The 22351-nt window shown below is 46.0% G+C and overlaps 1 protein-coding gene across 1 annotated transcript; it reads left to right on the top strand.

Annotated features, from left to right (window-relative positions):
• The first annotated feature begins 8350 nt into the window (after positions 1–8350).
• On the top strand, positions 8351–9349 carry BDKRB1 (bradykinin receptor B1). Its single transcript, XM_065872580.1, has one exon. It carries the CDS (start codon positions 8351–8353, stop codon positions 9347–9349), a length of 999 nt encoding a protein of 332 aa, XP_065728652.1.
• The last annotated feature ends 13002 nt before the right edge of the window (positions 9350–22351 follow it).

Below are 22351 nucleotides of genomic sequence, written 5' to 3'. Positions count from 1 at the left end.
CAAAGGCAGGTCTGGCTGGTGAGACTCTGATCTACATTACTAATTAGGAAGGACTGACGACTGGGATTTGGAGACATTTCTCTAGTTAAAATCTACCCCCAAATGATGGCAGGCACTCACCTAACATCTACATGACTGAAAAAGTCCCCGATCTCTCCTGATACGAAGGGCCCTTCCCCAAAGATAAATTCCAGCTTCCTCCTTAAAATACACATCTGATCCTTGGAGTGTCCTTTTTTTTTTTCAACCTGCTTCCACAATTTTAAGATGTCCAGCAATGGGAGAAAACTGCTAGGAAATTCAAAAGTGCAGTTTGTCTCCAGTGAGGTGTTAGTAATAGAAAAGGGAAACACGGTGAGGAGGCCAGATTCTGAGCACAAAGGGGACATTTTCTGCTCCAGACACGCCAGGCTCAAGGTGACATCAAGAAATACAAGCAGAGCGTCCAAGAGGCAGGACTGGGGTGTAGGGAGGACTGAGGCCTGAGATTTGGGAGTCACTTTCCAGAAGCTGGAATCAAGCCCTGGTGTGGAAGCATTCTTCTGCACTTAGGGAGGGAGATTAGAACATCTTCATTTTTAGGGGCTAAGATAGAAAGTAGGCGGCATCCGGTCAAAGGTTCTTGAGGTCTGACTCTCAAAAAAAGCCAGAAATGTCAGACTGTCTGAACACGAGGCCCTGAGTGGTCCAACTTGATATCCGCAGACTCACATCAGAAACAGACTTCAGAACTGCCAGGGAAGATGACAGAAAAGTGCATCTGACCTTACTCAGCTCTGCCTATTGCATGAGTCAAGCTTTTTGTGGCTATTTGTTTAATGGGGTCCACAGTGGTGGATTCTTGGTGATGTACCCTTCGTGACCAAAATTCAAAAGTGGACATTCAAGTCAGCTCCCACAAAAGCTGCTGCAGAACCCCAAGCATTCGGGTCCCCAGTGCGAATGGGTAAAACCATCACTCAGACTTGTGGGGACTCAGCGACGCCAAAATGTGTTTTAAGGGCATGTTGGTCACCGTATCATTCTTGGGCAGGATCGCGGGACCTTCCCAGATGTTACGAAATTAAAGATGGAGATGGTAGTTGAGTAATCACTTTTCAGCCCCAAAGTGCAAAGTTGTTTTCCTTTCAAAATTCCAGCTTGTTTCCTCTGTCTGAAAGACTCACTTTTTCAGCAGTCCAGATGACATCACTGGAGTAGGAGTTATGTAATTTAAGGCCACCACACTTCCACAGGGCTTCCCAGAACAGAATATACCTCCAAAGGCCGCTCTCACCATCAGAAAGCCCAGCTGAAGTTGTGACCTCTTTCACTTTGTCTGGGTAAGTAAATGACCATCTTTTTTTCCCTCTCTTATAAGAGTAAAATATAAGAGAAGATCCATAGCTCAGGGGAAAAATTTTTCCTTTTACAACTAATATTGGCAGAGTTTTCAGCTTTCTGTTGTTGTATGTTTTTTTAAAAAAAAACCATAACTCTGCATCCATTTAAGAAACTGTATTCCATGCCTACTTTGGGTTTTAGATGCTTTTCCAGAAGAGGAGGAGGGAGGATGTTTGGAACAGGAGGGTACTTCCAGCAGCTCTTTACCTCAAGGTCACGTGAAACATGTAGAAGCTGAATACAGTCATCAGAGCTCCGTGTGGACTCTGACCAGTTACAGTCTACAAATTCCAATTTATAAAAATCAAATTGGTCTCCCCGGGATCGCTTACAAAATTTCATAATGCCAATAACTGGTTGGGTTATTTGTGGATTGAAAACAGTATCTTATGATGTGATTGGGTTGACATCCTTCAATATCTATGTCTGTATTTCAAATGCCTTTATCATCACCTCACTGTTGAAACTGGAATTAATTTGAAGAAGGCTAATTTGTTGAAGAAGTAGCACGCACCAATGTTCTAATGTGCAGAACTCAGAAAGTATCACATAGAAATTACAGAATCGATCATCTCTAGTAGACTTGCCCAATGTCACTCTTGACTTTTTCAGATAAGATCAAATATGACTAATCATATCAATAGCTGCTGGGTTTTGACCACGTACTATGTGCCAGGCAAATATCAGAGCTAAGACTCGGAACCAACAAAGGAAGGTTTCTCCTCTCTGGCCAACTTTACGTAAACACAGGCAGCAGCTGGTAAAGACGACCTCCTGAAAATAGGCTCAGCTTGAGCAAACACATGCCGTGGCCACAGACCCAGCCGGGTCCCATGGGACGGCGGGCAGTGTCTGCTGAACCAATCAGATTCGAGCTGAAGTAAGAGGTTCCTGCTGGTGGCATAGGTGACAGTTCCTGGTTTCCTGGGCAGGGTGAAGCCTTGACCCGTGTATTACTGTCCAGTTGCTGTTGTAACAAATTAGCACAAATCTAGTGGCTTCAAACAACACAAATGTGTTATCTGATAGTCCTGGAGGTCAGAAGTTCAAAATCAGCCTCACTGGGCTAAAGCTAAGGTGTTGGCTAGGGTTGTGCTCCTTCTGGAGGCTCGAAGGGAGAAACCGTTCCTTGCTTTTTCTGGCTTCTAGAGGCTGCCTGTGTTCCTTAGCTCATGGCACCTTCTCCATCTTCCAAGCCAATGGCATAGCATCTTCTACTCTCTTCCTGCCTTTGACCGCCCCCTACCTCCCTCTTTTACTTATAAATGAAATCACTTTCACTCGTGATGACGTCAAGCCCACCTCCATAATCCAGCATCATCTCCCCATCTCAAGATTCTTACCTCAACCCCATCTGCAAAGTCCCCTTTACCATGTAAGGGAATATATTTGCAGGTTCCAGGGACTAGGATGTGGACATCTTTGGGGACCATCACCCTGCCGACTGCACGGCTCTGGGGTACAGCCCATGCTTTGGTCTGGCGGTGCCCGGGCAGCCCCTGCCTCTTGCTGACCTGTGGTCCCTCAGGAGCACACAGGAGCCAGACCCCCTCCACTGCCTCCCAAAGACACCCTTTCCTGCCCAGACACCCACATTTCAGAGGGGACTCGACCCCTGTCTCACACGTTCAAGGTGACCTGGAGGAGGAAAGGGAGGGAAGCAAAGCAGACCACATCCGGGGTCTGTCTCAGCGTCCACAACGAACCGCTTCCCTCCTTCCAGCTTCTCCTTAAACCTCCTGGTGGTGAAAGCTCCAAGGCTGGAGACGAACGAGAATCCCACTGCCAAGAAGCCAGGTCCTCCTGGAACTCGGCTTTCCGGAATTTTAGTTCCTTAGTTTCCTAGTGTGCTAGGTGCCAGGTAATCCCTGAACTGTTCTGCAGCTCAGGGAGAGCAGACAAGGGGTCTCTTGGCACTTTCCAACCTCGTGTTCCGACACCAGAGTAGCCCACGTGAAGGAGAGGTTGCTTACACTCGGAGGGACCAGGACACTTTATCGTCACATTATTACTACCGTGGTCATCACCATTATTATTGTCGTGGTGGTCATCATCATTTGAGCTTCACATTTGATGCTTTGCAGCCTACAAGGGGATTCTACAGGTATAATCTCCTTCAAGCTTCACCATGACTCTTTGTAATAACTGCCGTTATTCCCATTCTACAGACGAACAAACTGAGGCTCAGAGAAGTTATCTGACTTGCCCAGAATCACAGTTTGGTGACCCCAGGACCCAAGCCCAGGCTCCCTAACACCAGGCCCATTCTCTTTATGGTCATAGCACGCTAGGTAAAAGAGGCCTGACCCTGAGCTGGGCCTGGAAGAAGAGCCATGTATAAACAGACCGGCTCCTAACGCCGTATGAATGTAGGCAAGTCACTTCACCTCTGTTTGCCCATCTGTACAATGGGCACAAGACAGCCATCCCTCCTCCCAGGCATGTTGTCAGGATCAGGTTACCTAAAGCCCAGCACAGCCCACAGATCACAGGTGTGGCTGACAGTGAAGGGTCGGATCGGGCATCAGGGGCTTACTCTGCAGCCCCAGCGTCGGTGGGAGATTGGGGCTGAGACGAAGATGCCCCGTTGGGTTTTCCATGGCACATAGAGCTTCCTTAGCACGTGCAGAGAAGCACACAGGAAGGAATGGCATGAGGCCCAACGGCAGTCTTAGGAAGCAGTTCCCACATGTGTGTGTAGTACAAGGGGGCTGCCAGGGGGAGGTGGCATGGAGGGGCCACCAGGTATCCGAGTGTATTGCTTTCCTGTGGCTGCCAAAGCAAATTACTACAAGACACTTAAAACTGATTATGTTATATTGATGGAGTTATAAAGTAGTTCTAATTAAAAGCTATTTAAAAAAAATGTATATTTAATTATATATACATGTATGTATATGTATACACACACACACACACCCCAACTAATTGGTTATATTACATTAATGGAGTTATGAAGTAGCTCTAGTCAAAAATATTTTTTCCAGAAAAGTCTAAATACATTCATCCATCTACATATATTAAGGCAAAATGAAAGATTTTCTTTATGCTAATTAACTGAACATTGAAAAATAACATAAGCAAAATAATTAGTTTGGGTACATATGCAAGTGCTACAGTTAGCTTCTTGGGCTTGTACCCGACTCTCATATGTCTTTGGCATTTTCCAGAGAATGTATTTTTCTCTCAATATGGTCTTATTATTTTTAATGGTTCCATATAATTGCCTGAACTTTTTTTCCTTCAAATTTTATGGTTAATAAATTTAAATTAGCACCTTCAATTGACTCTTCTCTTGGACCAGAAAATATTTAATGAAGAAAATGTTGTCTCTGCAGGTGTTGAGGTATCTGATAAACTCTGAGCAAATTCTGCCAAGCAGAGGCTATTCTCAAGTCTAATTCTTTGCATATGGAATTATGTAAATATTTCAGCCCAGATATTTTCACGGGTGCTGTCTTTTTGCCTTAGTTCGAGTTCCTTCAACAAATATTTTCACCACATTAAACTCTTCAGATAAGTTGTAGCTATTTATAAGTTTTGACTGCTTTGTCAGATTTAGATGTTGCAGACCAGGGGCTGTCCCAATTTCATCTCAATTTTGTACAAAATATGAACTTCTCCAATTGAAAAGATGCTTCCCACAAATTGAGACATTCCAAAGCTCATTATAAAATTCAACAATTAAACCTTGTGCACCATTTGACCGCTCATTGCTTAGTTTGATCATTTTCTCCCTTGCCTTTTTAGCTATAAATTTCAATTATTTTCTGCATAAAATTTTGTTTTCAGTAACTACAATCTGCTAAAAGCTCTAAAGGCTGCTGCTTTAGTGCTCCACTCATTGAATACTTGTTCGAAGATTCCTCATCCATTTGGAACAAAATTCTACAAAAATTCTCAACTCTGCCGTAACAAATAGTTGAGTAACATTTTACGGCACTTAGAGTCTTCTAAAATTGATTTATGATGGGCAGCAGAGAAAGAAAATGCATGCTAGAGTTGTTTTAATTCCTCATCAAGGGAATTCCCTGGCGGTCCAGTGGGTAGGACTCTGTGGTTTAACCGCCGAGGGCATGGGTTTGATCCCTGGTTGGGGAACTTCACAAAGATTTCACGAGCCTCACGGCACGGCCAAAAAAAAATTCCTCATCAACTTCATCACAAAAGTTCGTAGCTCAGTAATTCTGAACTACAAATCTTATGTTTTAGGATTTTGTAAATCTTGTCAAATATAACCTCCATATCAACTGGTAAAATACTGAAACTCGTTTATATGCAATTACAAACTGTGTGTGCACCATGAACTGTTCAAAGTACATTTCTGCTTCATCGGTCTCTTATCTTAGCAAGGATATTGTTGTTAGCGTGACACTGGGCCCCACCAAAATGTGTGTGATCGTCAGAAAAATACAACTTGCTCTCCAATGTGAACAATTTAAACTGAATTTTGCATTCACAAAATGTCCATTGCTTCACTTTGCCAGAGTGAACTTTCAGAAGTTTTGCTTTGATTCCATGAACTGGATAAAAAAATTGGGTCATGATTGGAATTGACTGATTTTTCTATTTGAAGACTCTGAGGATACTGGTCTCAAACTGGCACCATTTCACTGTCCGTGGATTTCTTATGGAGCCGTCACATAAATCAGCCATCACTTCCAGTTTTGTGTGCGTACAAGATAACCTGACACTAAAAATGAGCGGAATTAACTTTAAGGACAGTCGTTTGCTCTGAGTGAAAAGTCACAGCATCTTCTGTGGTAATGTGGGTGAGATCAACGTCTTAGGGCTGATCTTTGAAAAATACCAACTTCTGAAGCAGCAGCTTTGTGTTAGGTTTCCTTGTAGTCAGGGAAAGCGCTACAGCCCCCATCATGATATAAACATCAACAAACATTTTGTGCAAGTTACACATTCATCACTGACTTCCCTGAGAGACAGAAGTTCAGGGCTTACATTGTCATTAGACGTTCTTTTTTTGCTCATTGTTGCCAGAAGGACTCATTGCAAAACTGAAAAGTATTGCCAAATAACAAAATAAATACTTCATTGTGGATTTATGCCCTGAAATCAATGGCAAAAGAAGAGTGTCCTTTCTCTTCCATACGCTCTGGGTCAGAACCCTGTAAGCCACGGATATGTCACAGCCTCCTAACCCTTCATTTCCCGTGTCCTCTGCTGACCTGTCAACTGGCAGCCCAGCAGCCGATTCTCTTCTCTGCCTGCACTCTCCCTTGATGATTTCATCCAGTCCTGTGGCTTTAAATACCAAATACCATCCATGTGATTACAACTCCCAATGATGTATCACTGTCTCAGACGTGGTCTCTCAACACCAGTGCTGTGTAGCCAACTGCCCCAGTATCCCCACCTGATGTCCGACAGACAGCTCAGCCTTCACATGTCCAGATGTGAACCCCCGATCTTCCCCGCCAAGAAACCTGCTCCATCTTCACTCTGTCATCTCCAGTTCAGTTGACTGCAGCTTCCTGTTTCCAGGTGCTCAGGCCAAAAATCTAAGCATCGTGCAATTCCTCTTTTGTCATAACCCATATCCGATTGGAAATCATGGTGATTCTACCTTCAGACTATACCTAGAGCCTGATCACATCTCACCGCTTCCATGGCTGCCCCTCCCCGGCTAACAGGTTTATTCAGTATACTTTTTGTCATTGCCTCTCTCCTCCCACAAGGCTAGAAGCACCTTGAGGGCAGGGGGTTTTGCTTGTTTGATTCACTGCTATGTCCCAAACACCTAGAACGGTGCCTAGCACATAGCGTGTGCTCAGTACATACTTGTCCAGTGGATGAATGAATGGAGGGACCCATGGATTTTACCCAATGTGAATGGCACAGTGTGTGGGTTACAGTGTCACAGCGAGAAGGTCATCACGTCCTCCGCAGATAAGGAAAGTCGGGCTCAGAGACACAAAGTGATTGCCTAAGACTGCAGAGCCGAATAGATTTTCCCAAGATCGGCTCTCTTATGCAATATCTTGTGTTGGATACTATGAGTTTTGCCCAGTTGAAGGGAAGGACTCTTAGGCATCACTAAGGATAACGATGATGATAACAGTAGCTAATGGGTAGCAAGTGCTTACAAAGAGCCAGGAACCCTTTGAAGCACTTTGCATATATTAACTCATCCAGGTGGGAGGAGGAATTTTAGGTGTGGAGTGCCAGAAACCCCCCACCTTCTACTACTGCCCTCACCTCCTCCACCCTACTGGTCCCCGTCCCAGTGGATCAGCATCCCTGAGGGCCGGGCCTCTTTCTTGCTTCATTCCATCTTCGGTCATCGACCACTGTCTCCATGTCTGCCTCCCTCTAGATGGTGAGCACCTTCAGGGGGCTGGGCCCTGTTCCCCGTATCTCCAGCACCTGACAAAGTACTGGCGCAAAGTAGGTGCTCTGTAAATCAAACACGAGCACCTACTTTGTGCCAGTACTTTGTGTAATGAAACACCGCTAATAATAATGGTATGGTTGTAAATAAGACTCATCCTGCCTTTCCAGTGAGTGCCTCCTCTAAGCCAGGCGACCAGGCCAAGCTCTCCACAGATACACTCGCCAGTCCTTGCCACAATCCCACAAGAGGGATACAATTAGGTCCAATGTTCAAAAAGGAAAATAAAAGTCAGTTGGTCTAACTGGCCCACAACAAGTAGTTATGTCAAGATTTGAACTCGGGTTTCAAAAGCCCTGGTCCTTTCCTTTATACCCGGGGTCAGCAAACTTTTCCTCTAAGGGAATAGGGGGTAAGTATTTTCAGTTTTGCAGGCCAAAGGGCCACTGTTGCAGCCACTCAACTCTGCTGTTGTAACACAAAAGGTAAATGAATGGATGCAGCTGTGTGCCAATAAAACTTTATTTTCCAAAACTGGGGACACGCTGGATGGGCTGCGGGCTAGAATTGGCCGCCTCCCATGTGATGCTCTGTGAAGTTCATTGCAGGTCACCGTGGATGGCCTCCCGGACCCTCCTGGAGTTCCAGTCCTCCAACCAGAGCCAGCTCCCGCCTCCAAATGCCACGTCCTGCGACAGCGCTCAGGAAGCCTGGGACCTGCTGCATAGAGTCTTACCCACATTTATCATCACCATCTGCTTCTGTGGGCTGCTGGGAAACCTCTTTGTGCTGTCCGTCTTTCTCTTGGCCCAACGGCGTCTGAACGTGGCAGAAATCTACCTGGCCAACCTGGCGGCTTCCGACCTGGTGTTCGTCTTGGGCTTGCCCTTCTGGGCAGAGAACATCTGGAAGGAATTCAACTGGCCTTTCGGAGCCCTCCTCTGCCGCGTGGTCAACGGTGTCATCAAGGCCAATCTCTTCATCAGCATCTTCCTGGTGGTGGCCATCAGCCAGGACCGCTACTGCGTGCTGGTGCACCCCATGGCCAGCCGGAGGCGGCGGCAACGGCGGTGGGCTCAGGCCACCTGCGTGCTCATCTGGGCCATGGGGGGCCTCCTAAGTATCCCCACGTTCCTGCTGCGCTCCGTCAAAGCTGTCCCGGAACTGAACATCTCCGCCTGTGTGTTGCTGTACCCCAGCGAGGCCTGGCCCTTTGCAAGGATGGTGGAGTTAAACGTGCTGGGGTTCCTCCTCCCACTGGTTGCGATTGTCTTCTTCAACTGTCACATCCTGGCCACCCTGCGAGGGCGGGGGGAGGTCAGAAAGACAAGGCACGGGGGGCCCACAGATGGCAAGACCACGGCCCTGATCCTCTTGCTTGTGGCTGCCTTCCTGCTCTGCTGGACCCCCTACCACTTCTTTGCCTTCCTGGAATTCCTGTTCGAGGTGCGGGCTGTCAGAGGCTGCTTCTGGGAGAATTTCACGGACCTGGGCCTGCAATGGGCCAACTTCTTTGCTTTCACCAACAGCTGCCTGAATCCAGTGATTTATGTCTTCTGGGGCCGGCTTTTCAGGACCAAGGTCTGGGAACTTTATAAACGATGCATCTCTAGATGACTGACTCCAATCTCCACGTCCCATAGAAAAGAAATCCTTCAACTTTTCTGGCGGAATTAAAACAGCAGGGAGGGACTTCCCTGGTGGCACAGTGGTTTAGAATCCGCCTGCCAATGCAGGGGACACAGGTTCGAGCCCTGGTCCGGGAAGATCCCACATGCTGTGGAGCAACTAAGCCTGTGCGCCACAACTACTGAGCCTGCGCTCTGGAGCCGGAGAGCCACAACTACTGAAGCCCACATGTCACGACTACTAAAGCCCGCGAGCCACAACTACTGAAGCCCGCGCACCTAGAGCCCGTGCTCCGCAACAAGAGAAGCCACCACAATGAGAAGCCCGCGCACTGCAACGAAGAGTGGCCCCCGCTCGCCACAACTAGAGAAAGCCTGCATGCAGCAACGAAGACCCAATGCAACCAAAAATAAATAAATAAAATAAATAAATTTATTTTAAAAGGTAAGCATCAGGGAGCCAAGAAGTGTGACTTCCTCATCAACTATTACTGACGTAATAAATACTACTGTAATAAGCTGAATGATGGTCCCCCAAGATCACCAGGACCTTGTCCCTGGAACCTGTAACTGTTTATAGGGTAATGGGGACTTTGCAGATGTAATTAAGCAAAGGATCTTAAATTGGAAAATTATCCTGGGTTATCTGGGTGACCCAATGTCATCACAAGGGTCTTTATAAAAAGAGGAGGCAGAAGTGTCAGAGACAGAGAAGGCTGGAGGGATACAATGAAGGGGCCACAGGCCAAGAATTGCAGGTCCCCTGTCGAGACATGAAATGGCAAAGAAATGGATCCTCCCTGGAGCCTCCTTCTGGAACCAGCCCTGCTGACATCTTGATTTCAGCCCAGTGATGCCTGGTCTCCAGAACCGGAAGAAGATAATAAATCTGTGGTTTTTAAGTCACCAAGTTTATGGTTAATTTGTCACAGCAGTAGGAAACAAGTTTCCAGTAAGCATCTCTTATTACATTTCCACTTGCCTGCCCATCCAAAATGTTCTAAGTTAACTGCTAGGACTAAAGAGATGACATAGCTAGAGAGCCTATCCACAAGGAACTTGCATAGATCGAAATAATTATAGTATAAAAAATAAGTAAATGAGAAATCGCATGCGTGTGACACAGACCCAGTACCTGGAGCATTCAGAGGGAAAGGGGATGATCTCCTTCTAGGGTTATCAAAAAAGAGGCTGTGGACTCTACCCGGAAGATGGCGGAAGAGTAAGACGCGGAGATCACCTTCCTCCCCACACATACATCAGAAATACATCTTCACGTGGAGTAACTCCTACAGAACACCTACTGAACGCTGGCAGAAGACCTCAGAACTCCTGAAAGGCAAGAAACTCCCCATGTACCTGGGTAGGGCCAAAGAAAAAAAATAAACAGAGACAAAAGGATAGGGACGGGACCTGCACCAGTGGGAGGGAGCTGTGAAAGAGGAAAGGTTTCCGCACACTAGAAGCCCCATCGCGAGCGGAGGCTGCGGGTGGCGGAGTCGGGGAGCTTCGGAGCCGCGGAGGAGAGCACAGCAACAGGGGTGCGGGGGGCAAAGCGGAGAGATTCCCGCACAGAGGATCAGGGCCGACTGGCACTCACCAGCCCGAGAGGCTTGTCTGCTCACCCGCCGGGGCGGGCGGGGCCTGGAGCTGAGGCTCGGGCTTCAGTCGGAGCGCAGGGAGAGGACTGGGGTTGGTGGCGGGAACACAGCCTGCAGGGGGTTAGTGCACCACGGCTGCCGGGAGGGAGTCCGGGGAAAAGTCTGGACCTGCCAAAGAGGCAAGAGACTTTTTCTTACCTCTTTGTTTCCTGGTGCGCGAGGAGAGGGGATTAAGAGCGCCGCTTAAAGGCGATCCAGAGACGGGTGCGAGCCGCGGCTAAAAGCACGGAACCCAGAGACGGGCAGGAGACGCTAAGGCTGCTGCTGCCGCCACCAAGAAGCCTGTGTGCGAGCACAAGTTACTATCCACACCCCCCTCCCGGGGAGCCTGTGCAGCCCGCCACTGCCAGGGTCCCGGGATCCAGGGACAACTTACCCGGGAGAACGCACGGCGCACCTCAGGCTGGTGCAACGTCAGGCCGGCCTCTGCCGCCGCAGGCTCGCCCCGCACTCCGTGCCCCTCCCTCCCCCCAGCCTGAGTGAGCCAGAGCCCCTGAATCAGCTGATCCTTTAACCCCGTCCGGTCTGAGGGAAGAACAGATGCCCTCAGGTGGAACCCCGGGAGATGTGCAAACAAAGAAGAGAAAGGGAAATCTCTCCCAGCAGCCTCAGAAGCACCGGCTTAAAGCTCCACAATCAACTTGATGTACCTGCATCTGTGCAATACCTGAATAGACAACGAATCATCCCAAATTGAGGAGGTGGACTTTGAGAGCAATATTTATGATTTTTTCCCCTTTTCCCTCTTTTTCTGAGTGTGTATGTGTATGCTTCTGTGTGAGATTTTGTCTGTATAGCTTTGCTTCCACCATCTGTCCTAGGGTTCTTTCCGTCCGTTTTTTTTTTTTTTTCTACTTAAAAATTTTTTTCTTAATAATTATCTTTTATTTTAATAACTTTATTTTACCTTACTTTATTTTATTTTATTTTATCCTCTTTCTTTCTTTCTACTTTTTCTCCCTTTTATTGTGAGCCGTGTGGACGAAAGGCTCTTGGTGCTGCAGCCAGGAGTCAGCGCTGTGCCTCTGAGGTGGGAGAGCCAACTTCAGGACACTGGTCCACAAGAAACCTCCCAGCTCCACGTAATATCAAATGGCGAAAATCTCCCAGAGATCTCCATCTCAACACCAACACCCAGCTTCACTCAACGACCAGCAAGCTACAGTGCTGGACACCCTATGCCAAACAACTAGCAAGACCGGAACACAACCCCATGCATTAGCAGGGAGGCTGCCTAAAATCATAATAAGTCCACAGACACCCCAAAACACACCACCAGACGTGGACCTGCCCACCAGAGAGACAAGATCCAGCCTCATCCACCAGAACACAGGCACCAGTCCCCTCCAGCAGGAAGCCAACACAACCCACTGAACCAAACTTAGCCACTGGGAACAGACACCAAAAACAATGGGAACTACGAACCTACAGCCTGCAAAAAGGAGACCCCAAACACAGTAAGATAAGCAAAATGAGAACACAGAAAAACACACTGCAGATGAAGGAGCAAGATAAAAACCCACCAGACCTAACAAATGAAGAGGAAATAGGCAGTCTACCTGAAAAAGAATTCAGAATAATGATAGTAAAGATGATCCAAAATCTTGGAAATAGAATGGACAAAATGCAAGAAACATTTAACAAGGACCTAGAAGAACTAAAGATGAAACAAGCAACGATGAACAACACAATAAATGAAATTAAAAATACTCTAGAAGGGTTCAATAGCAGAATAACTGAGGCAGAAGAACGGATAAGTGACCTGGAAGATAAAATGGTGGAAATAACTACTGCAGAGCAGAATAAAGAAAAAGGAATGAAAAGAACTGAGGACAATCTCAGAGACCTCTGGGACAACATTAAACGCACCAACATTTGAATTATAGGGGGTCCAGAAGAAGAAGAGAAAAAGAAAGGGACTGAGAAAATATTTGAAGAGTTTATAGTTGAAAACTTCCCTAATATGGGAAAGGAAATAGTTAATCAAGTCCAGGAAGCACAGAGAGTCCCATACAGGATAAATCCAAGGAGAAATACACCAAGACACATATTAATCAAACTGTCAAAAATTAAATAAAAAGAAAACATATTAAAAGCAGCAAGGGAAAAACAACAAATAACACACAAGGGAATCCCCATAAGGTTAACAGCTGATCTTTCAGCAGAAACTCTGCAAGTCAGAAGGGACTGGCAGGACATATTTAAAGTGATGAAGGAGAAAAGCCTACAACCAAGATTACTCTACCCAGCAAGGATCTCATTCAGATTTGATGGAGAAATTAAAACCTTTACAGACAAGCAAAAGCTGAGAGAGTTCAGCACCACCAAACCAGCTTTACAACAAATGCTAAAGGATCTTCTCTAGGCAAGAAACACAAGAGAAGGAAAAGACCTACAATAACGAACCCAAAACAATTAAGAAAATGGGAATAGGAACATACATATCGATAATTACCTTAAATGTAAATGGATGAAATGCTCCCACCAAAAGACACAGACTGGCTGAATGGATACAAAACCAAGACCCATATATATCCTGTCTACAAGAGACCCACTTCAGACCTAGAGACACATACAGACTGAAAGTAAGGGGATGGAAAAAGATATTCCATGCAAATGGAAACCAAAAGAAAGCTGGAGTAGCAATTCTCATATCAGACAAAAGAGACTTTAAAATAAAGACTATTACAAGAGACAAAGAAGGACACTATGTAATGATCAAGGGATTGATCCAAGAATATTTAACAATTGTAAATATTTATGCACCCAACATAGGAGCACCTCAATACATAAGGCAAATACTAACAGCCATAAAAGGGGAAATTGACAACACATTCATAGTAGGGGACTTTAACACCCCTCTTTCACCAACGGACAGATCATCCAAAATGAAAATAAATAAGAAGCACAAGCTTTAAATGATACATTAAACAAGATGGACTTAATTGATATTTATAGGATGTTCAATCCAAAACCAACAGATTACACATTTTTCTCAAGGGCTCATGGAACATTCTCCAGGATAGATCATATCTTGGGTCACAAATCAAGCCTTGGTAAATTTAAGAAAATTGAAACTGTATCAAGTAACTTTTCCAACCACAACGCTATGAGACTAGATATCAATTACAGGAAAAGATCTGTAAAAAGTACAAACACATGGAGGCTAAACAATACACTACTTAATAACAAAGTGATCACTGAAGAAATCAGAGAAGAAATTTAAAAATACCTAGAAACAAATGACAATGGAGACACGACGACCCAAAACCTATGGGATGCAGCAAAAGCAGTTCTAAGAGGGAAGTTTATAGCAATACAATCCTACCTTAAGAAAGAGGAAACATCTTGAATAAACAACCTAACCTTGCACCTAAATCAATTAGAGAAAGAAGAACAAAAAAACCCCAAAGTTAGCAGAAGGAGAGAAATCATAAAGATCAGATCAGAAATAAATGAAAAAGAAATGAAGGAAACGATAGCAAAGATCAATAAAACTAAAAGATGGTTCTTTGAGAAGATAAACAAAATTGATAAACCATTAGCCAGACTCATCAAGAAAAAAAGGGAGAAGACTCAAATCAATAGAATTAGAAATGAAAAAGGAGAAGTAACAACTGACACTGCAGAAATACAAAAGATCAAGAGAGATTACTACAAGCAACTCTATGCCAATAAAATGGACAACCTGGAAGAAATGGACAGATTCTTAGAAATGCACAACCTGCCAAGACTGAATCATGAAGAAATAGAAAATATGAACAGACCAATCAGAAGCACTGAAATTGAAACTGTGATTTAAAATCTTCCAACAAACAAAAGCCCAGGACCAGATGGCTTTGCAGGCGAATTCTTTCGAACATTAGAGAAGAGCTAACACCTATCCTTCTCAAAATCTTCCAAACTATAGCAGAGGGAGGAACACTCCCAAACCCATTCTACGAGGCCACCATCACCCTGATACCAAAACCAGACAAGGATGTCACAAAGAAAGAAAACTACAGGCCAATATCACTGATGAACATAGATGCAAAAATCCTCAACAAAATACTAGCAAACAGAATCCAACAGCACATTAAAAGGATCATACACCATGATTAAGTGGGGTTTATTCCAGGAATGCAAGGCTTCTTCAATATACGCAAATCAATCAACGTGATACACCATATTAACAAATTGAAGGAGAAAAAAACATATGGTCATCTCAATAGATGCAGAGAAAGCTTTCAACAAAATTCAACACCCATTTATGATAAAAACCCTCCGGAAATTAGGCATAGAGGGAACTTTCCTCAACATAATGAAAGCCATATATGACAAACCCACAGCCAACATCGTCCTCAATGGTGAAAAACTGAAAGCATTTCCACTAAGATCAGGAACAAGACAAGGTTGCCCACTCTCACCACTCTTATTCAACATAGTTTTGGAAGTTTCAGCCACAGCAATCAGAGAAGAAAAGGAAATAAAAGGAATCCAAATCGGAAAAGAAGAAGTAAAGCTGTCACTGTTTGCAGATGACATGATTCTATACATAGAGAATCCTAAAGATGCTACCAGAAAACTACTAGAGCTAATCAATGAATTCGGTAAAGTAGCAGGATACAAAATTAAGGCACAGAAATCTCTGGCATTCCTATACACTAATGATGAAAACTCTGAAAGTGAAATGAAGAAAACACTCCCATTTACCTTTGCAACAAAAAGAATAAAATATCTAGGAATAAACCTACCTAAGGACACAAAAGACCTATATGCAGAAAATTATAAGACACTGATGAAAGAAATTAAAGATGATACAAATAAATGGAGAGATATACCATGTTCTTGGATTGGAAGAATCAATACCATGAAAACGACTATACTACCCAAAGCGATCTACAGATTCAATGCAATCCCTATCAAACTACCACTGGCATTTTTCACAGAACTAGAACAAAAAATTTCACAATTTGTATGGAAACACAAAAGACCCCGAATAGCCAAAGCAATCTTGAGAACGAAAAACGGAGCTTGAGGAATCAGGCTCCCTGACTTCAGACTGTACTACAAAGCTATAGTAATCAAGACAGTATGGTACTGGCACAAAAACAGAAAGATAGATAAATGGAACAGGATAGAAAGCCCAGAGGTAAACCCATGCACATATGGTCACCTTTTCTTTGATAAAGGTGGCAGGAATGTACAGTGGAGAAAGGACAGCCTCTTCAATAAGTGGTGCTGGGAAAACTGGACAGGTACATGTAAAAGTAGGAGGTTAGATCACTCCCTAACAGCATACACAAAAATAAGCTCAAAATGGATTAAAGACCTAAATGTAAGGCCAGAAACTATCAAACTCTTAGAGGAAAACATAGGCAGAACACTCTATGACATAAATCACAGCAAGATCCTTTTTGACCCACCTCCTAGAGAAATGGAAATAAAAACAAAAATAAACAAATGGGACCTAATGAAACTGCAAAGCTTTTGCACAGCAAAGGAAACCATAAACAAGACCAAAAGACAACCCTCAGAATGGGAGAAAATATTTGCAAATGAAGCAACTGACAAAGGATTAATCTCCAAAATTTACAAGCAGCTCATGCAGCTCGATAACAAAAAAACAAACAACCGAATCCAAAAATGGGCAGAAGACCTAAATAGACATTTCCCCAAAGAAGATATACAGACTGCCAACAAACACATGAAAGGATGCTCAACATCATTAATCATTAGAGAAATGCAAATCAAAACTACAATGAGATATCATCTCACACCAGTCAGAATGGCCATCATCAAAAAATCTAGAAACAATAAATGCTGGAGAGGGTGTGGAGGAAAGGGAACACTCTTGCACTGCTGGTGGGAATGTGAATTGGTTCAGCCACTATGGAGAACAGTATGGAGGTTCCTTAAAAAACTACAAACAGAACTACCATATGACCCAGCAATCCCACTACTGGGCATATACCCTGAGAAAACCATAATTCAAAAAGAGTCATGTACCAAAATGTTCATTGCAGCTCTATTTACAATAGCCAGGAGATGGAAACAACCTAAGTGTCCATCATCGGATGAATGGATAAAGAAGATGTGGCCCATATGTACAATGGAATATTACTCAGCCATGAAAAGAAATGAAATTGAGCTATTTGTAATGAGGTGGATAGACCTAGAGTCTGTCATACAGAGTGAAGTAAGTCAGAAAGAGAAAGACAAATACCGAATGCTAACACAGATATATGGAATTTAAGGAAAATAAATGTCATGAAGAACCTAGGGGTAAGACAGGAATAAAGACACAGAGCTACTACAGAATGGACTTGAGGATATGGGGAGGGGGAAGGGTAAGCTGTGACAAACTGAGAGAGTGGCATGGACATATATACACTACCAAACATAAAATAGATAGCTAGTGGGAAGCATCCGCATAGCACAGGGAGATCAGCTCGGTGCTTTGTGACCACCTAGAGGGGTGGGATAGGGAGGGTGGGAGGGAGACGCAAGAGGGAAGAGATATGGGAACATATGTATATGTATAACTGATTCACTTTGTTATAAAGCAGAAACTAACACACCATTGTAAGGCAATTATACTCCAATAAAGATGTAAATAAAAAAGAGGCTGTGAAAGGAGTGAACTGAGAGCTGAGTTTGACAGGGGGTAGAATCTGGTACATGGAGAGAGGGAGAAAGGGCTGGTAGAGGCAGAACCGCACACACAGGTAGAAGGCGTGGGCTGCAGGTGAAAGGATATCTACTGAACACTTAATGCTTCAGTATCTTTCTTGCTGCGAGGGTCCTAGCGGTGAACCTAGAACGTCTGTCTTCCAGGAGGCCGTAGCAACATGGACGATAACTAGGACAGTGTCACAGAGTAGGGTAATCCACTGTCAGGTGAGAGCAGGTGCTCTGGGAGCAGAGAGAAGGGGTGTCCAGCCTGGGGTGCTGGGAGGGGACGGCTCGAGAGGGTTTCCCAGAGGAAGAGACATAAAAGCTGAGTCCCAAAGGAGAAGCAAAATGGGGGAAAGGAGTGTTTCAGAGAAAAGAAACTAATCAGATCCGGAGACGGGATGGTTCATAGGTTAAGGAGGAGGATGAAGGAAGGAAGGAAGGAAGGATGAGGCGGCCCTGGAAGGATTCGAGGTTTGAGGAGGATGCAGGTGTTGGGAGGATGTATGATAGTCAAGGGCAGGGAGGGAAGCCTGAAAGTCTTCCAGTGACTTTGAGGGCCCGGCTGGAGCCAGGAGGCATGCATTTCTTATGTGAATTACTCTAGCCAAGCTCCGTGGGCCCAAGAACGGTAGACAGTGGATTGCTCCAGAGTTGGGGATTTGTCAGATGGGCAGCCAACGTTCAAGGGTTTTGGGGATTCTGGTTATACTATGGGAAATGGCTCAATTGGGGAAGAAAATGAACATAGGAGATGAGGGAAGCGGAGTACTGTTGATATGGTTAAAGAACAGTTGTAGCAGGCTTACCTAGATGAGAGAGCAAGAAAAATAGGAGGCTGTGGCCACAGAGTAAGAATGTTTGCACAGAACCTTCCAAAGGTGGGGCCATCCCAGGAGATGACAAGTTCCAAGGGCGGCCATGACATTGCATGGTTGGAATAGAAGGACAAGACAGTCAAAGACTAGCGAGGTGAGGGATGGGTTATCAGGCAGGCAAGATGATGGAAGGACCTGGGGAGGAGAGGCCAGTGGGCCAGGTGCCAAGGCCAGTCTCCACGGAACAGTGCGGGACGGGGGAGGAGCAGCCTCTCCTGCTGCATGGGAAGGACTGGTCCTTATGCGATAGCAGCAAAGACCCAGATTCATTCAAGAAATGGAAAGGACACCGGTGTTGCTGGAGCCTGGTGATGGAGAAGCTGGCAGGGGCTGGGCCGCCAGGCCCTCATAAGCAATCAGGGACAACACTTTGATCAGTGCCCCAGCCCCTGTAGGTTTCCTGGAGAGCAGAGAGAGCCTCAGGTGGCCTGGATTTAGGTCAACAAGCAGGATCCCGCCTCCACACATATCTAATCTGGACCACACGGTGTTTAACAAATATTTAAATTCCATACAAAAAATCCATCTTTGGGGCTTCCCTTGAACACTTGGAAGCTCTTGCGATGCTGAATCTGCGCTCATTCCTTCATCGGATGTTTGTCGAGCATCTGCTTTTGCCAGGCACTTAAGTAGGGAACTTCAGCGGGAAACAAGACAGAGGAGCGTCCCTGGTCCTCTTGGAGCTGACCTCCTGGGGCTTCCCCAGGGCACCAGTTCTTCGGAGCGGAGCCGAGTAGCAGAGCCCCTGCTGACAGATCAGGCCTCTTCCCCAGGGGCGGAGGCTGCACTCACGCGGCTTGCTTGCCTCCTGGCGCAATGCAATTTCTGAGCCCCTGCACAGGAATCCAGTGAGCAAAGCCCCATAGCAAAGTGGCCAGAATAGGCAGAAGTATCCAGCAAGAAGAGAGAGCTGGAAAGAGAAAATAGCATCGTCTCTGGTGCAGTGACCCCAATATGCCCTCTTTCCTTCTTTCTCAGCCCCTGCTTTAAAGCTGTAGCTTACAACAATCCTTATAGGGCTTGCAAAGAACAATCCCACGTTCTAGAAGAGGGTGCTGGCCTGAGAAATCAGAACATTGCTCATCGGCCTGAAGTTCAACAGTAGACTGTCAACACGGGCTCTGGTAAGCAAACACCTGACTGATGGAATGCCCGTCACATTTACCAAAGCACAGCGCACGGTCCTACAGCAGGACAGAAATTGGCAAACCCCACAATTAGGATCCTGTTCTTCTACTGGGAAGGTCAATTATTCATTTGCAGATGAGGAAATTCCTGCCTTGGCTAAGAGGATCAGTGCTGAGGGAGACATTAATATTTTTGAGTTCCCATGAGCAGACGTGCCTGCCTGCAATATTTCACACCTGGGTCCAGGCCCAGGCCTCACCTTGTAGGGCTAACTAACACCTGGCATGGCGGGTTAGCAAAGGGTCTCCTAGCATCCCCAGCTCCAGCGCCCCAGCTCCCACTCTCTCTCTCTCTCTCTCTCTCTCTCTCTCTCTCTCTCTCTCTCTCTCTCTGAAGGGCCGAGTACAGACATGGAGCTTCTTCTCCAATCCACTTCCAGCTTTGGGCCTGTCATGTGGGTCCACGGCTGCTGGCCTCCCTCCCCTGCCGCATCCACCATCCCATCCATCACGGGCACTGAGAAGCGCTAAGCCCCAGTAAATCCCAGCCTGGGGAGACTCCCCGGTGTCACAGTAGACACAGGCAGTTTCTTGTTCTCCGGAGGTGAGTCACACGTTTGATAAAGAGCAGGTGGGAACTTCCCTCCTATGACCTAGAAGTGGCTTTAAATATCATCAAAATGAGTGCATGTCAAACTGGTACCATCTGAATAAAAGCTGAACAATTACACCACGTCAGCTTCCTGGCTATGACATTGTACCGTACTGAGGTAAGACGTTACCACTGAGGGATACTGAGTAAAGAGTACGAGGGAGCTATGAATCTAATAACAAGTTTTAAAAAGAAAATATCATCAAGCTCAGCCCCTCCATTTCACAGACAAGGACACCAAGGCCCGGAGATGGGTGGAGAATTACCCAAGGTTACCCAGTGAGCTGGACTCCTGGGGCAGAGCTCTGTCCAGACCAGGGATGCCCACGAGGCTGGGAGTTCAGAGAAGAGACCTGAGTGCCAGGGACGCCACCATTTGAGTTGCGTTGATGGTGGCAGAGCTCCCTGTGTCTGGGGGGGTTGGATTTAAGGCAATGAGCAAGAGGCCAGGCTAACTTTCCAGGAGTTTCGGGAGACAGAAAAGTATCAGAAGGCCATGCCAGTCAATGGAGGCTCTGAGCAGGGGAGTGTCACATTCAGGCCTGCGTTTCAGAGAGATCACTTCACTAGAATATGGACGATAGCCTGAAGAGCGTATCGGTCATCTATCGCTGCATAAAAAACACCGCCAAACTTAATGATTTAAAACAAGCACCTTAGCTCACAGTTCCGTAGTTGACCACTTGGGCTGGGTTCAGCTGGGTGGTTCTTCCGCTGGTCTTGGCTGGGTTCACCCACCCACCTGTGATAAGCAGCCAGTCAGCTAATGGCTCTGCTTCTGGGGGTCGAGCAGGGGCTGCTGTAGGCACAGAGCTGGCCTCGGATAGAGTTAAAAACCACAGTGGGATAGGCGTAATGATGGTGGGCTGGAGAGCACCCCAACCGTGACTTTCGCAAACTCAGATGGAATCAGAGCAGCTAATTCATTCAGTGCTTTGACTACACATACCGAGTGTTCAATCCAGGGCGGGTATTGTGCGAGGTATAGGGGTGCAGAGTAAATAAGACTTTTCGTCCCTTCAGAGAGTTCACAGGACGTGGAAGAGATCAGCCAGTGCAGTCTGTTCAATTTATTGACGGAAAAACTGAGGCCCAGAATGCTTTGCCCGTCCCAAGGTGACACCATCCATGTGGGGTCTGGGATCAGGGCCAGCTCTTCTCCTGCCATGTCTGGTCCTCCAGCCCTGTCAAGTGGCTCCCTGGAAAACACTCCCTGAGATAACCTTGTCTTTCCAATGGAAGTGCCTTTGACCAGTGTTGATGGAGGCAGTGAGAGGGGCAGGAGACCCTTCCTCACCCTTCTGCACGAGACATGACTGCTGCTCTCCAACAATTCCAGTTCCCTGTCCTTCTGGGAAGTGGGAGGATTGAACTTCCTCACCCTGTTGAAGCTAAGAGTTGCCTTCGCACTTCTTTGGCCAATGTGAGGGCACCCGTGTGTCACTTCTAGGCAGGAGCATTTAAGAGCAGAATTCTCTGTGACCTCCTTTCCTCTGCCAGAGCGAACCCTGGAGACTTGTGTCAAGACCGTGGTGTCATTAAGATGTACAGCCCATCAGCCTGGACCCCTGAAGGACTAGAAGAGTAGGGCCCCTGTGTTAAACATGCAGCATGAGTGAGAAATCAACCTTTGTTGCTCTTAAGCTACGGAGTTGGGGGATGTTTTTTACTGCAGCAGAACCTAGCTCACCCTCACTGATTCACCAGGTTTCAATGAGGAGGGAGTGCTCCCTAAACTCTGGGCCTCTTGCCCACCCCTTACTCCTCTCCAAGGAAGAAAAGTGATTTATCTGATTGATCAGTTTCAAAAAAAAAAAAAAAGAACTGAGCCTACAGAGTGCAGTTCCCTCCTCCGTACTCACTCTTTGGGAAGTGCTGTCTGCAGACCCCGGGCTTCTCTCAGCCATGAGGTTCTTCCTCAGAGGCAGGAAACTGTCAGCACTGTCTGGGCCTGTGTGGGTAAGTCAGCCTGATTCTGGGATTCAGAACTAAGAAGCCCATTGTTGTCACATGCCTGAG

This window comes from Phocoena phocoena, chromosome 2, assembly GCF_963924675.1.
Source record: "Phocoena phocoena chromosome 2, mPhoPho1.1, whole genome shotgun sequence".
In the NCBI taxonomy this organism is placed as follows: domain Eukaryota; kingdom Metazoa; phylum Chordata; class Mammalia; order Artiodactyla; family Phocoenidae; genus Phocoena; species Phocoena phocoena.
This window is presented reverse-complemented; position numbering and strand designations above follow the sequence as displayed.

Bases quoted from the DNA above. Each gene is read 5' to 3' on its own strand.
- BDKRB1 (XM_065872580.1), top strand. From the start codon at position 8,351: ATGGCCTCCCGGACCCTCCTGGAGTTCCAGTCCTCCAACCAGAGCCAG.